The following is a 16,934-nucleotide window of genomic DNA, read 5'->3' as shown; positions in this document are numbered from 1 at the left end:
ATGTTTTTAATAAAAACTAAATTTTAACAGAAATATTATAATAATTGTCCAAATTACACACCAGCTGAGACACAGAACAGAATAACTGAATGAAGATTCATTGTACAAGTGTTCACTCTGAGAAGAGTCAGACTGAATGGTTTCATCCACAGTCTCTTTCAGACACGATTAGATCATGTCAGATCTGTGAACTCTGAGTCCCTCCTCTCTGAGAACATCATGTCTATATTTCACACTTGGGGAACTGAAGAAAGAGTCAATCACACTCACTGTTTCTCTTGTTTTCTCTGTGCTGTGTTTTGTGTGTGATTTTGAAATATGTTTATATAGGAAATACATTATAAAAACTTTATTTATTTAAGAATTTAAAAAACTGGCTCCCTTTCATGAATTTGAATTGAATTGGTCTCATCCCACTGGAAACTGAATTGGAATTTGAATTAGAATATCAGGAAGTGGAATGACAATCCATACAATTAATGTTAATGTTACACTTTATTTTTAGGTGTCCTTGTTACTGTGTAATTATGCATTTAAGTACAGAGTAATATTAATTAACTAAATGTACTTAATATAAGGTAAGATTAGGGTTTGGTTTAGGCTAGTTGTGTGTAAATTAAATTATTCCTAATTTATAGTTATTACTAGAGTAACATGTAACATGTGTAACAAGGACACTAAAATAAAGCGTTACCAAAGTTAATAAATTCACTTTTAAGAAATTATAAAAACTGCATTACATCTAAGAAAGAGAGAAAGCGGTTTAACAAATTGATGTTTCTGCAAGAGAAACATATAAGAAACATTATATTTGTCATGTTTTGAGTTGTGTTCATGTTTAGAGTTTGTTTTTGATCTGTTTCTGTTCATTGTTTGATTCTAGCTTGATTTTCCTTGTTCTGTGTTTCAGTTCTGTCCTCTGCCTGTTTGTATCCATGGTTTCTGATTTGATTAGAGTTTTAGTTCAGGTGTGTCTTGTTAATCATCTAATTAGTTGCTTTGTTTGATCAGTGTATTTAAGCCATGTGTTTCAGTCTGTTCTTGGTCAGTTCTCTGTTGTGTTATGTTGGTTGTTCTGTTCTTGTTTTATCGTGAAGAGTGTTTTTGTTTCTAGTTATTGTTAATAAGCTTTTTTTCTGCTGCACTTAGATCCAGTGTTTCTTTTTCGTTTGCAGCCACATGTAACAATATTTTATAGACTTTTTTTTTTTTTTTTACTTTAAACTGCAAATTTTATGGCCATTAGAAAAGTGGTTTGAACATGTGAAATATGATATCTGGTCATGTTGTTAATGCTGCTTTTCTTATATTTCCAAAATATGCCTTATAACAGAGACCTAATTCAACCTCACACAGGTGTTAGCACATATTTTATTACATTTGGGGCTGGATAGATTGTGGTTTTGATTGTGGTTTTCACTAGATCGGTTCAAAGTGAAAAGAGCTTCAGGTTTTTGTATGACGTGTTTCATGTTTTGTATCACTGGGCTCCAACTCTTAGAGCACAATAATAGAGAGCTGAATCTGACAGACGTACATCAGTAATAGTGAGTTCAGTGGATGTTTCTGATGCAGTCGACTGAAACCGATCATCAGAAGTGTGTCCACCACTCACTGATCGGGCACCTTTGTATAATAAATACTGAGGTTCTTTGTTTGAATGTTGTCTGTACCAGTAAAGCCGAACATTATCACTGTTTGTACTATATGAGCAGCTCAGCTTGACAGTTTCTGTTTCTGTAGTGTTTTTTTCTGTCCCTTTATCTGGCTCAATGTTGTCTCCAGTCACCAAACCTGTCAACAGTCAGCACATGAATTTTTAAAGCAAAGTTGACAAAATAATATTGCAGTATTTATGTACAGAATTTCACTAATTACTCAGTAAATAATGTACCTGTTCCCACAATGAGAATAAGTATGAAGCATGTGTCCATGTTGAATCAGATCAGATCAGTTCTCTGTTGAGGCTCTCAGTGCTTGAGCTGTAAGTCACTGCAGATCAGTCACAAACACACACAGGAACTTCCTCCTCGCTCAACTTCCTGCTGCTGTTTATGATTGTCATTTAACTGTGTTAGATAACTTTTTTTTTTATATTAGAGAATTTTGTATAATATGCAACATGAGAAGAATAATAATTAAACTGTCTTGTTGGAGTTCAGCTGTCTTAATGTGTGCAAAACATGATAGTGCTGCTGATGAAGAATAGAGTACATGCAATGGAGTATTTCTACAAAAAAAAAAAAAAAAAAAACCTCAAAGTATTAACAAACACGTAGGGAACAAAGACTTCAGGGGAGAGCCAGGACAAAATAACAAACAAAACCAAACTAACCATTAAATTACCTAGAAAAAGATAATCCACAAATAAAGTACATAAAACTTCCCTCTCTCCCTACCTAGCCATAACCAGGAGAAAAAGGGAAGTACAAACAAAAATGGCACTCTCCCCCTCTTTCTGTTAAATTCTCTTTCTGTTAAAGAACACAACAAAATCCTGAGTTCAATTACTCAGAAATAGATCAACACAATCAAACAACAAATAAATCTGGGCAACAGGAGGAAGTATTTGTCCTGGCAGAAGGAAGTCTCTCTCTCTTCTCCACAGATTCACCACTTCTTAAATTCCTACTCCTTCCTGTCATCATCCAATCCCCCCCAGACATCACCGGATTGAACACAGCTGATTGGAACACCTGTTTCGTGACAAGAGAAAGAGCAAACAAAACCACATCCAACACACATACATAATTATGAACACATTGAATGTGTCCTTGCAAACTACAGCTACAGTGTTTGGTTTTTCCTGTGAGATGTTTGTTTTTCTATGTTGTTTTTTGCATAGTAAAAATAACATGGATGCTGTAGTTTGCCCTTTAACAAATAATTCCGACAGATAAATACCTTAACCAAGTTTAGTGTTCAATCAAACTAATCTTATTAATAAGTTAATTAATAGAACAACAGGTGAACAAAATCAGTAATTAAGGAAACAAACTGGCACACACTAGAGCAGTGGTTCCCCAAGACTGCATGTTTTCCATGTCTCCTTAATCAAACACACCTGATTCAGATCATCAGCTCATTCGTAGAGACTCCAAGACCTGAAATGGGTGTGTCAGACAAAAGAGAGATACAAAATATGCAGTGTTGGGGGGCCTCCATGCAGGAACGTAGTTGGGAACCACTGCACTAGAGAACTAGATCAGAGAACACATAAAAACACAATGAACAAAACACAATCCTGACACTTGTAGGATCATTAAATATATATATATAGTCTCCAGATATCATTTTTTGCCGCTACTGTATATTGCACATGACAATAATTTGAGATGTTTTATTGTTGTTGCTTGTATTAAAGGGCAGTTTATAGGGATTTAATAACTCTAATTGAATGTAATGTAAATCTTTCACATTGCCACACAAATTCACACCTTATAATTAAAAGAAAAGAAATCTGTGTCTACCTTTTGATTTGGTACCTGTGATTTATTCATTTGTTCTATTACTTTCCTGACATACATAATACTGTAATTGTCAGTTACAGTTTCTTTCTATCTGTTTTTGTCTCTGTCTCATTGTAACAGGTTTTTGTATAGATCTGATGTGTTTCCTGTGACTGTGGGCTTCAGAGCACAGTAATACACAGCAGAGTCAGACACACGCAGATCCTTGATCATCAGAGGAACTGAATTTGATGAAAGTTCAGAGTGAAATCTCTCCTGGAACTCAGTGCCATTTTCTCCTCCATATTTGCTTCTCCTCAGGATGTATTTAGGAAAGTCATTTGCTCTCTGGATGTACCAGAATAAACCTTCTTGTGCTGAATCTGTTTTATATTTACACTGTAATGTCACTGATCTTCCTTCAGCTTCAGTCACATGTTTGTCTGGCTGATCAACTGTGTCCTCTGATCTGCACTCTGTGAGGGTTTAAGAATATTTAATGTACAATACGATACAAAATATGACCAACTTGCATGAATATGAAGCTGTATTAAATGAAAATTCATACCAAGAATGAATAGTGCGAAGAGAAATATATTCCTCAACTTGTGTGACATGACTGTGTCTGTGCTGAATAAACATTCAGGTCTAGATAAATCAATGAATATGAGAGTCTTACTTTTATTATTCTAATGATGATCCAAGGAGGAGCTTGTGGATAACCATAACAGCTGCAGTATTGTCAAAGGTAATATTGAGTAACTACTGCCCTCTAATGGTTAACTGAAAGTATTGCATAACTGAAACAGTGCCATCTGATAGAGTTCAATGTAAAGATACTTGTTTTCTAAACTACTGGCTATTCTAAAGGGACTGGTGAACTAAAGGAGCGTATTGTAGGAATTTAATGTAATTTATCATTCATACTGCCACACAAATTCACATTGTAATTGGCTGTTTTAATCACTTTACAATTTTTATGTTTTAATACTTTTTGCATTTATGAGTGCACAACTTTATTTCAAACACTTCATTATATATGAAAACAAACACACATGAGAAACAACAGAGGAACACAAGCACTCTCCCATAAACAATACAGGACAAAGCAGACCAAAACAGAATACACATGACAGCATTAGATTCATTACATATTTTTATACTAGCTTCATTTTCACTATCTCTGTGTTTCTCTCATTGTAACAGGTTTTTGTATAGATCTGATGTGTTTCCTGTGACTGTGGGCCTCAGAGCACAGTAATACAGAGCAGAGTCTGATACTGCAGCAGAGGAGATCTCCAGATACACATGTTCCCTTCTTGTAATGTTAGCAGAAAATCTTGGATCTACATTAGATGGCTGCGCTTCTTTTGCATTACTGAAGATGAGTACAAGAAATTCAGGTTTTGATCTTCCATACTGACGGTACCAGTGGAGATAATCTTGACCTCCAGAGGCAGAAAAACTACAGGATAATGTAACACTTGAACCCTCCTCAGCAAAAACATCTGTTTTGTTTGGTTTGATGACATTTCCAAATACAGCAGCTGAAACAGAAAAGATACATTTGTACATTTTTAGTGAGACTTTTTTAATAAAAACAAAATTTTTAACAGAAATATTATAATAATTAACCAAATAACATACCAGCTGAAGCACAGAGCAGAATAAGTGAATGAAGATTCATTGTACAAGTGTTCACTCTGAGAAGAGTCAGACTGAATGGTTTCATCCACAGTCTCTTTCAGACACGATTAGATCATGTCAGATCTGGAGTTCCTCCTCTTTTGATACTTCAAGACAAAAGAGCAGCTTTATTTTGAATGAAGGTTTTTTTGGGTCTGGCTCATTACTGCTACTGTTATTTCAAACAGATGTATCTGTCGATCAGTGTTAAGTCATTTCTAAGTAGTAATAAATAATTATTGGGTACATAGTGGATTTTGTAATAAGTTCAAATAAACTTTAGTCATATTTAGGTGTCAGACAGTTTGTCACAGTAAGCTTTAAAACAAAATTATGAAAAATATGTATGTTTCCAGAAAAAATCATCTCACAATCTATTGTTTATTTATGTAGCAAAACAATTTTACTTGTGATCAAAATGTATTGATTGCAAGTTCATGTTCATAAAGTTCATGTTTATAAACTTCTGAAGTTTATAATGTTCATATGACTGTGTTACTTTCATTATGATTTATTACATTTCAAAAATACATACTGTAAAGAAACAACATAATCTGAATCTCAGGCAGGCTAAACCATTTCTACAGTTTAAAGGGCATCTATTATGCAAAATCCACTTCTAAATGCTGTTTGGACAAATATGTGTTGGCAATGTGTGAACACAACCGCCCTATAGGGCTGGACGACATTGACCGATTCATGATTTCGATTTTTTTTTATATGTTTGTTTAACTAGTCAACTTAAAAACATTGACCCCATTGACTTCCATAGTATGGGGGAAAAAATACTATGGAAGTCAATGTGGTCCATCAACTGTTTGTTAAACCATATTCTTCAAAATATCTTCTTTTGTGTTCAGCAGAAGAAAGAAATTCATACAGGTTATGAACAATTTGAGGGTGAGTAAATGATGACAGAATTTTTGGGTGAACTATTCTTTAAATTTAACCCTGGGAAGCTTACTTTTTTGCAAGTGTTGCACACCTAGAGTACATTTTCAACACACAGTTGCAACCTTAAACCCTTTTAAGATGATTAACTTTTTGAAAAGCTTTGTTTCATTTGCTCTTATTTATTTTCTAAAGTCCTGTATTCTTCCCACAGCCTCACACAGGTGTTTGCAGTTATTATCTCACACTGAGGTTTTGATTTGGTTTTCATAAGAGCTTCAAAGTGAAAATGGCTTTAAGTTTTTGTACGACGTGTTTCATGTTTTGTATCACTGGGCTTCAACTCTTAGAGCACAATAATAGAGAGCTGAATCTGACACAGTCACACTGCTAATAATGAGTTCAGTCAATACGCGAGAAGTACTTGACTGAAATCGAGGATCAGAGCTGTCCTTAAGAGAGTTCCTTCGAGCTCCTTCACGTAATAAATATTGAGGTTCTTCATTGGGATATTGTCTGTACCAGTAAAGACGTACATTATCGCTGTCTGAATCATATGAGCAGCTCAGTGTTACAGACTCCCCTTCTGTTTTGATGACTTTGGTCCCTCGGTTTGGCTCAATTTTGTCCTCAGCCGTCACATCTGCAAACATTAAGCACAATATTAACTCATTTTGTCTTAGGTTAAACATTGTATATCAGTAAAGATACAACTTTACAATTGTTTTTAATAAAATCAATAATACCATCCAGTGTTTTATAGGGTTTTTAAGCTGTTGCTAATGATCTGAAGTGAACATAAATGACACACCTGACGCCATAATGAAAAGCAGCAGCATGTATTTGTTCATGGTGAATCAGATCAGATCAGTTGTGTGTTAATGCTCTCAGTTCTCTGAGCTCTTACTGTGTGTTACTGATGCTTTCTGCTCTTCACTTATCAAGACATTCAACTTCCTGATCTCTGAGTGTAAAACCAAAGCTTTGAACCTATATTAATAGTATGTTTAATAGTATTATATATGGAAAAAATATACAAAAAACTGTCTGGTGTTTTCAGTCTCTTTTCTTATAATATTAAAATGTAGTAGAAATATGAATTCTGTTGTTCATTGCTGCAGTTCCTAGTGAATGTCTGAGAACACCGACACCTTGTGGCACATTTTATCTGCACCATCTGTTACATGTGATAATTGAAACTTAAAGAGCGCACAAAAAAAGTATTCTTGTCATTTCATAAAATTAAGGTTGAACCACCGTAGTCACATGAACTGTTTTAAATATGTCTTTAGTAGCTTTCTGGGCATTGAAAGTGTTAATTGTCTTGCTGTAAATGCAGGCCTCACTGAGCCATCGGATTTCATCAAAAATATCTTCATTTGTGTTCTGAAGATGAATGAAGGTCTTACGGGTGTGAAACGACATGAGGGTGAGTAATTAATGACAGAACTTTCATTTTTGGGTGAACTAACCCTTTAATCTATAGACTACTTTTGTATGGATTTAATGTATTTAACAATATTAGGAGCTTCATTCATTTTGAATGTCATAATGATTTTAATATATAATCTTTCTATGTGCAGTTTATATTTGTAGACGTATATCCATTAGCTTTTTAACAGTTTATTTATTTTCATTGAGTTATTGCTTTGTTTTTTACTTACATCTGCAGTTTACAGATTCTCTTGTAGTCTTTGTCTCTGTGTCTATTACTTGTTCTCATTGGATTAAATACAGAAGGGTTTTTGTACAGAGTTACAGTGTTTCTTGTGACTGTGGGCCTCAGAGCACAGTAATACAGAGCAGAGTCTGATACTGCAGCAGAGGAGATCTCCAGATCCACGTGGATTTGTTCCTTTTTTGTTACTTTAACAGAGAGTTTTGAATCTACTTCAGATTCTTGAGGCTTTTTTTCAGTACTGATGGTGGAAACAAGAAATTCAGGTTTTGATCTTCCATACTGACGGTACCAGAAGAGATTATCTGTACCCCCAGTGGAGGAATAACTACAGGACAACTTAACATTTTGTCCCTCATCAGCACCAACATCTGTTGTGTCTGGTTTGATGGTATTTCCAAATACAGCAGCTGAAACAGAAGAGGAATGGGTTGATTTATAGAAAGACTTCTTTGTAATCAGACAATGAATGAATGAATCAAAGAAAGACACACCTGCTGAGACACAGAACAGAATAACTGAATGAAGATTCATTGTACAAGTGTTCACTCTGAGAAGAGTCAGACTGAATGGTTTCATCCACAGTCTCTTTCAGACACGATTAGATCATGTCAGATCTGTGAACTCTGAGTCCCTCCTCTCTGAGAACATCATGTCTATATTTCACACTTTGGAAACAGAAGAAAGAGTCAATCACACTCATATGTATGTTTTCTGTGTGTTATAAATGCATCTACTGTGTGATTCCATAATAAACACTACCTTTAAAAATGTTTGGGTCAGTAAGATCTTTAAATGTCTTTGAATTAAGCCTCTCAGCATCATTACTGCAGTCTTCAGTGTCACATGATCCTTCAGAAATCATTCTAATATGCCGATTTGCTGCTCAAGAAGCATTATTATTATTATCAACATTGAAAACAGTTGTGCTGCTTAATATATTTGTGGAAACTGATGCATTTTATTTTCAGGACACTTTGATGAATAAAAAGTTCAAACGAACAGCATTTATTTAAAATAGATTTTTTGTAACAATGTAAATGTCACTTTAATGCATCGATTTAATTTAATGCATCCTTGCTGAATAAAAGTAAAAGAAATCTGTTCTATTTTTCATATCAAAACAGTATTACTCTACATAGTCTTTAGCAATGTATCACTGCTTATCTATTGATGATGATGATGATGATGTTATAACTAGAATATGATGATGTTAAGAAACACAGACTAAACCATCCGTTCAGATCATGTTTCTGCTCCTGTGTTTTTGTATGTGGTTTGACTTCAGTTTTCTCACTGTGGGCTTCAGGGCACAGTAGTACACAGCAGAGTCAGACACACGCAGATCCTTGATTGTCAGAGGGACTGTTGATGCAGATGTGTTGAGAACTGCATTAAATCTCCCCTTGAACTCTTCATCATTGTTGCTTGATCCAGAAAGTCTTATCAGCATGTATTTTGGGGATTCATTTGTCTTCTGTTGGTACCAGAGGAGATTTGGATACTGAGTGCTAGTTGCTTTGTAAGTGCAGTCAAGAGTGGCTGTTCCATCTTCAAAAGCGGTCATAACTGGTTTGGACTGTATTACATTGTCCTGTGCTGTGCATCCTGTACAGTCGGAAATAAATCAGTGTCCATAAGAACATATTAACTTTATAATTAATAAAAAAAAATAAAAAAAAACAAGAAAGTCAAAATGCTTACCTAGGATAAATGCTGTAACAAAAAGTGTATTACTGTAGCACATTGTCATCATTGCAGAGTTAAATGCATGCAAAATAATAGAGATATTAACTAGACCTTTAAACACCTATGGTAGGTCTTGTTATTGCTTCCATCACTATACAAATACTAAATACAAAACCTGGGAGGAGTCATTAACATACAGACTTCCCTTACTGCCTCGCTGTAGTTTCTCGTTTTATTCTCATATTATTTTTTACAACAACAATACTATCACCATTTGGGCTTGCTTCAAAGATAATTAAGCACATTCTTGGATTTTAAGGAAGGCCTAATTGTACCCCATTGTATGCCATTAATAATGGTGGAATATCTAGTTCAATATGCTATATATTTTTTCTGTCTAGTAGTCCAATAAGCTAAATATTTTTCCTCATTTTTAATTTTTTTTTTTTTTTTTTTTTTAGCCCTAAATCTTACTCTTTTTAAAATATAATTGTCTATGGTGTAGCAACCATCTGTAGTGTTTCTGCATGAGGGTTGAATGTGATTTACTCACAGTGTGTCTCAGAGTATCAACGCTGAGGATGACTTCAGGCCTCTGTTATATCACTTAATATGTACTCCATAGACAGCCGTTCCACCATGTCCAATGTCCATGTGCGGTATTCATACAGAGAAAATACAAAATAAGATCGCCATCATAGTTAAACCATCTGTTGTTGTAGGCTACTTCACTATGAGGCTATTCGGTTATTTTGAATATGAGGCGCAGCCTGTCACTTTGATTCCTGAGACGATACTGCCATCTTGTGGTGAGTTCTGAACATACTAACTTGTATCATCACGTTGTCTTGTCCCTCACTTTTTAAGAATGATCAATAAGGTTGCAATTAATATTAAGAAACCAACGATATAGTATACGATATACACTTATACACTGTATAATACCCGCCACCAAAATCCACTATTTCATTTAGTTCTTCCACAGAGAGAGAGAACATATGAAAGAAAAAAATGACTAAAATGTGACTAAGACTAAGGAGCATTTTCATCTGAAGATAAAGACTAAGACTAAATCAAAATGGCTGCCAAAATTAACAGATATTAATTACATCAATATCGTGCATTGAATACTGGAAACCAGGCCATGACACCGGCATTAAAGCAGAAATGGTTGCAGTTTTTACTGTTGGACTTTTAATGTCTTTTTTTGTAACAATTTTCCAACACTTACTGTAAATTCTCAAAAGTTTAATTCTAGGTTAATGATTACCTTTAATTTAATTTAGTAGAGGAATTTGCTGACTAAACATAAATGAATTTGATGCTGCATTCATGCAGGAAACTAATGAAACAATATTTTTTATGCTTCTTTTATGCCTTATAATCTACTTCACACAGGTGTTAGCACATATTTTATTACATTTGGGGCTGGATAGATTGTGGTTTTGATTGTGGTTTTCACTAGATCGGTTCAAAGTGAAAAGAGCTTCAGGTTTTTGTACGACGTGTTTCATGTTTTGTATCACTGGGCTACAACTCTTAGAGCACAATAATAGAGAGCTGAATCTGACAGACGTACATCAGTAATAGTGAGTTCAGTGGATGTTTCTGATGTAGTCGACTGAAACCGATCATCAGAGGTGTGATCATCACCCCGTGATCGGGCACCTTTGAGTAATAAATACTGAGGTTCTTTGTTTGGATATTGTCTGTACCAGTAAAGCAGAACATTATCACTATTTGTACTATATGAGCAGCTCAGCTTGACAGTTTCTGTTTCTTTAGAGTTTTCTGTCCCTTTATCCGGCTCAATATTGTCTCCAGCCACCAAACCTGTCATCAGTAAGCACATGAATTTTTAATTTGTAAAGCAAAGTTGACAAAATAATATTGCAATATTTATGTATACAGAATTTCGCTAATTACTCAGTAAATAAAGTACCTGTTCCCACAATGAGAATAAGTATGAAGCATGTGTCCATGTTGAATCAGATCAGATCAGTTCTCTGTTGAGGCTCTCAGTGCTTGAGCTGTAAGTCACTGCAGATCAGTCACAAACACACACAGGAACTTCCTCCTCGCTCAACTTCCTGCTGCTGTTCACTTTCATCCATATGCTGTATTGTATATTGTATATCATTTAATTGTGTTTGATAACTCTTTTCCCACCATTTTATAATAATTCTTCAAAAATACTAACCTTATAGTGCTGAATCTGTTTTATATATTACTGATCTTCCTTCAGTCACATGTTTGTCTGGCTGATCAACTGTGTCCTCTGATCTGCACTCTGTGAAGGTTTAACAATATTTAATGTAATTTTCTGATATAAAATGTAAACAATTGATATGAACATCTACTGTATTGTCAAAGGTAATATTGTGTAACTACTGCCCTCTTATGGCTTACTGCAAATATTGCACAACTGAAACAGCGCCATCTCATTGTGTAACAAATTTAAAAAATATGACTCACTTTTAGAATGTTGTTTTATGTTTTATTATTTTTGCATTAGATTATGTAATTATTTGTTTAATAGGTTCTTTCTCACAATTTTTTCTCCCTATCTCTCTCTCATCTCTCATTGTAACAGGTTTTTGTACAGTGTTCTTGTGTTTCCTGTGACTGTGGGCTTCAGAGCACAGTAATACAGAGCAGAGTCTGATACTGCAGCAGAGGAGATCTCCAGATACACATGACTTTGCTCCTTTTTTTCAACTTTAACAGAGAATCTTGGATCTACTTCAGATACTTCGGGATCTGTTGCACTTCCAAAGATAAGTACAAGAAATTCAGGTTTTGATCTTCCATACTGACGGTACCAGTGGAGATAATCTTGAGCTCCAGAGGCAGAAAAACTACAGGATAATGTAACACTTGAACCCTCCTCAGCAAAAACATCTGTTTTGTTTGGTTTGATGACATTTCCAAATACAGCAGCTGAAACAGAAAGAGACATTTGTACATTTTTAGTGAGATGTTTTTAATAAAAACAAAATTTTAACAGAAATATTATAATAATTATTCAAATTACATACCTGCTGAAGCAAAGAGCAGAATAAGTGAATGAAGATTCATTGTACAAGTGTTCACTCTGAGAAGAGTCAGACTGAATGGTTTCATCCACAGTCTCTTTCAGACACGATTAGATCATGTCAGATCTGTGAACTCTGAGTCCCTCCTCTCTGAGAACATCATGTCTATATTTCACACTTGGGGAACTGAAGAAAGAGTCAATCACACTCACTGTTTCTCTTGTTTTCTCTGTGCTGTGTTTTGTGTGTGATTTTGAAATATGTTCATATAGGAAATACATTATAAAAACTTAGAATTTAAAAAACTGGCTCCCTTTCATGAATTTGAATTGAATTGGTCTCATCCCACTGGAAACTGAATTGGAATTTGAATTAGAATATCAGGAAGTGGAATGACAATCCATACAATTAATGTTAATGTCACACTTTATTTTTAGGTGTCCTTGTTACTGTGTAATTATGCATTTAAGTACAGAGTAATATTAATTAACTAAATGTACTTAATATAGGGTAAGATTAGGGTTTGGTTTAGGCTAGTTGTGTGTAAATGAAATTATTCCTAATTTATAGTTATTACTAGAGTAACATGTAACATGTGTAACAAGGACACTAAAATAAAGTGTTACCAAAGTTAATAAATTCACTTTTAAGAAATTATAAAAACTGCATTACATCTAAGAAAGAGAGAAAGCGGTTTAACAAATTGATGTTTCTGCAAGAGAAACATATAAGAAACATTATATTTGTCATGTTTTGAGTTGTGTTCATGTTTAGAGTTTGTTTTTGATCTGTTTCTGTTCATTGTTTGATTCTAGCTTGATTTTTCTTGTTCTGTGTTTTAGTTCTGTCCTCTGCCTGTTTGTATCCATGGTTTCTGATTTGATTAGTTTGAGTTCAGGTGTGTCTTGTTAATCATCTAATTATTTGCTTTGTTTGATCAGTGTATTTAAGCCATGTGTTTCAGTCTGTTCTTGGTCAGTTCTTTGTTGTGTTATGTTGGTTGTTCTGTTCTTGTTTCATAGTGAAGAATTTTTTTGGTTCTAGTTATTGTTAAACTTTCTGCTGCACTTAGATCCAGCGTTTCTCTTTCGTTTGCAGCCACGTGTAACAATATTACTCTAAACTGCAAATTTTATGGCCATAAGAAAAGTGGTTTGAACATGTGGAATATGATATCTGGTCATGTTGTTAATGTTTCTTTTCTGAAATTTCAATTTTATGCCTTGTAACAAAGACCTAATTCAGCCTCACACAGGTGTTACCACATATATTATTACATTTGGGGCTGGATAGATTGTGGTTTTGATTGTGGATTTCACTAGATCGGTTCAAAGTGAAAAGAGCTTCAGGTTTTTGTACGACGTGTTTCATGTTTTGTATCACTGGGCTTCAACAATTAAAACACAATAATAGAGAGCTGAATCTGACAGACGTACATCAGTAATAGTGAGTTCAGTGGATGTTTCTGATGTAGTCGACTGAAACCGACGATCAGAGGTGTGTTCACCACTCCGTGATCGAGCACCTTTGAGTAATAAAAACTGTGGTTCTTTGTTTGGATATTGTCTGTACCAGTAAAGCCAAACATATTGACTATTTGTACTATATGAGCAGCTCAGCTTGACAGTTTCTGTTTCTTTAGAGTTTAGTGTCTCTTTATCTGGCTCAATGTTGTCTCCAGTCACCAAACCTGTGAACAATAAAAAGTGATTTTTTTTATTTGTTAAAGCAAGGTTGACAAAATGATATTGCAAGCACAATTTACTTTTTACAAAAAAAAAAAAAAAATTGTTTGATGCTTTAAAATTGTAATTGTTTATGTTCAGAGTTTCATCAGTTACTCAGTAAATAATGTACCTGTTCCCACAATGAGAATAAGTATGAAGCATGTGTCCATGTTGAATCAGATCAGATCAGTTCTCTGTTGAGGCTCTCAGTGCTTGAGCTGTAAGTCACTGCAGATCAGTCACAAACACACACAGGAACTTCCTCCTCGCTCAACTTCCTGCTGCTGTTTATGATTATCATTTAACTGTGTTAGATAACTTTTTTTTTTTTTAAATATTAGATAATTTTGTATAATATGCAACATGAGAAGAAGAATAATTAAACTGTCTTGTTGGAGTTCAGCTGTCTTAATGTGTGCAAAACATGATAGTGCTGCTGATGATGAATAGAGTACATGCAATGGAGTATTTCTACAAAAAAAAAAAAAAAAAAAAAAAAGTATTATGACCATATCTTCTTTTATTATATAAGATTTAAAACAGCAGTATCTCCATGTGAATGTGTGAGAACACTGCCATCCTGTGGCATACATGTACCAGTAGTGATGTAGTCGACTGAACTTGGTTAAGGTATTTATCTGAAGAAATTTGTTAAAGGGCAAATGTTTCATAACTATCCATCTAGGGCTGGGGAGCCAGTAACAAAATAAGAAAGTAAATAAAAATAACTAAAGAAAGAAAACCTTGGAGAGAGAACCAGGGCAATCCAACCTCCTGTCACAGTGTCAACACAAACACCAATTCAAATTAATGTCTTTTAATTTGAAAAGTTAGTTTTATAAAAAAAAAAAAAAAAAAAAAAAAAAAAAAAGTACTCAAGTAAGTATTAACAAACACGTAGGGAACAAAGACTTCAGGCGAGAGCTAGGACAAAATAACAAACAAAACCAAACTAACAAACCATTAAAATTACCTAGAAAAAGATAATCCACAAATAAAGTACATAAAACTTCCCTCTCTCCCTACCTAGCCATAACCAGGAGAAAAAGGGAAGTACAAACAAAAATGGCACCCTCCCCCTACATTCCTTTAAATCAAAAAGAACATAAAATACTAACAAACATAGATAAGATAAGACATAGACATAGTCAAAAGATGTTAAGCAACTTCAATTCTCTTTCTGTTAAAGAACACAACAAAATCCTGAGTTCACTTACTCAGAAACAGATCAACACATTCAAACAACAAATAAATCTGGGCAACAGGAGGAAGTATTTGCCCTGGCAGAAGGAAGTCTCTCTCTCTTCTCCACAGATCCACCACTTCTTAAATTCCTACTCCTTCCTGTCATCATCCAATCCCCCCAGACATCACCGGATTGAACACAGCTGATTGGAACACCTGTTTCGTGACAAGAGAAAGAGCAAACAAAACCACATCCAACACACATACATAATTATGAACACATTGAATGTGTCCTTGGACATAACAGCAAACTAGAGCTACAGTGTTTGGTTTTTCCTGTGAGATGTTTGTTTTTCTATGTCGTTTTTTGCATAGTAAAAATAACATGGATGCTGTAGTTTGCCCTTTAACAAATAATTTCGACAGATAAATACTTTAACCAAGTTTAGTGTTCAATCAAACTAATCTTATTAATAAGTTAATTAATAGAACAACAGGTGAACAAAATCAGTAATTAAGGAAACAAACTGGCACACACTAGAGCAGTGGTTCCCAATCACATTCTGGCCCCCCAAGACTGCATGTTTTCCATGTCTCCTTAATCAAACACACCTGATTCAGATCATCAGCTCATTAGTAGAGACTCCAAGACCTGAAATGGGTGTGTCAGACAAAGGAGAGATACAAAATATGCAGTGCTGGGGGGTCTCCATGCAGGAACATGGTTGGGAACCACTGCACTAGAGAACTAGATCAGAGAACACATAAAAACACAATGAACAAAACATAATCCTGACACTTGTAGGATCATTAAATATATATATATAGTCTCCAGATATCATTTTTTTGCCGCTACTGTATATTGCACATGACAATAATTTGAGATGCTTTATTGTTTGTTGCTTGTATTAAAGGGCAGTTTATAGGGATTTAATAACTCTAATTGAATGTAATGTAAATCTTTCACCTTGCCACACAAATTCACACCTTAAAATTAAATTAAATGAAATCTGTGTCTACCTTTTGATTTGGTACCTGTGATTTAGCCTATTCATTGATTCTATTACTTTCTGACATGATACTGTAATTGTCAGTTACAGTTTCTTTCTATCTGTGTTCATCTGTGTCTCTGTGTAACAGGTTTTTGTATAGATCTGATGTGTTTCCTGTGACTGTGGGCCTCAGAGCACAGTAGTACACAGCAGAGTCAGACACACGCAGATCCTTGATCATCAGAGGAACTGAATTTGATGAAAGTTCAGAGTGAAATCTCTCCTGGAACTCAGTGCCATTTTCTCCTCCATATTTGCTTCTCCTCAGGATGTATTTAGGAAAGTCATTTGCTCTCTGGATGTACCAGAATAAATTTTCTTGATCTGAATCTGTTTTATATTTACACTGTAATGTCACTGATCTTCCTTCAGCTTCAGTCACATGTTTGTCTGGTTGATCAACTGTGTCCTCTGATCTGCACTCTGTAAAGGTTTAAGAATATTTAATGTACAATACAATACAAAATATTACCAACTTGCATGAATATGAAGCTGTATTAAATGAAAATTCATACCAAGAATGAATAGTGCGAAGAGAAATA

General features: G+C 34.6%; 2 gene segments (V, D, J or C); both read right to left on the bottom strand.

Annotated features, from left to right (window-relative positions):
- Window positions 1-3,268: 3,268 nt before the first annotated feature.
- On the bottom strand, window positions 3,269-4,154 carry LOC127501344 (T cell receptor alpha variable 38-2/delta variable 8-like). The segment is given in 2 exon segments: window positions 3,269-3,925; window positions 4,018-4,154. Coding segments are annotated over 2 exon segments (396 nt in total).
- A 7,859-nt stretch (window positions 4,155-12,013) lies between these two features.
- LOC127501446 (T-cell receptor alpha chain V region RL-5-like) lies at window positions 12,014-12,471 on the bottom strand (the record flags this gene model as incomplete). The annotated part of the segment is given in 2 exon segments: window positions 12,014-12,333; window positions 12,432-12,471. Coding segments are annotated over 2 exon segments (360 nt in total), but the record flags the coding sequence as incomplete, so codon positions are not given.
- Between the last annotated feature and the right edge of the window lie 4,463 nt (window positions 12,472-16,934).

Source organism: Ctenopharyngodon idella, chromosome 2, assembly GCF_019924925.1.
Source record: "Ctenopharyngodon idella isolate HZGC_01 chromosome 2, HZGC01, whole genome shotgun sequence".
Lineage (NCBI taxonomy): Eukaryota > Metazoa > Chordata > Actinopteri > Cypriniformes > Xenocyprididae > Ctenopharyngodon > Ctenopharyngodon idella.
Note: the sequence above shows the minus strand (reverse complement) of the source record. Positions and strands in the feature narration are given on the sequence as shown.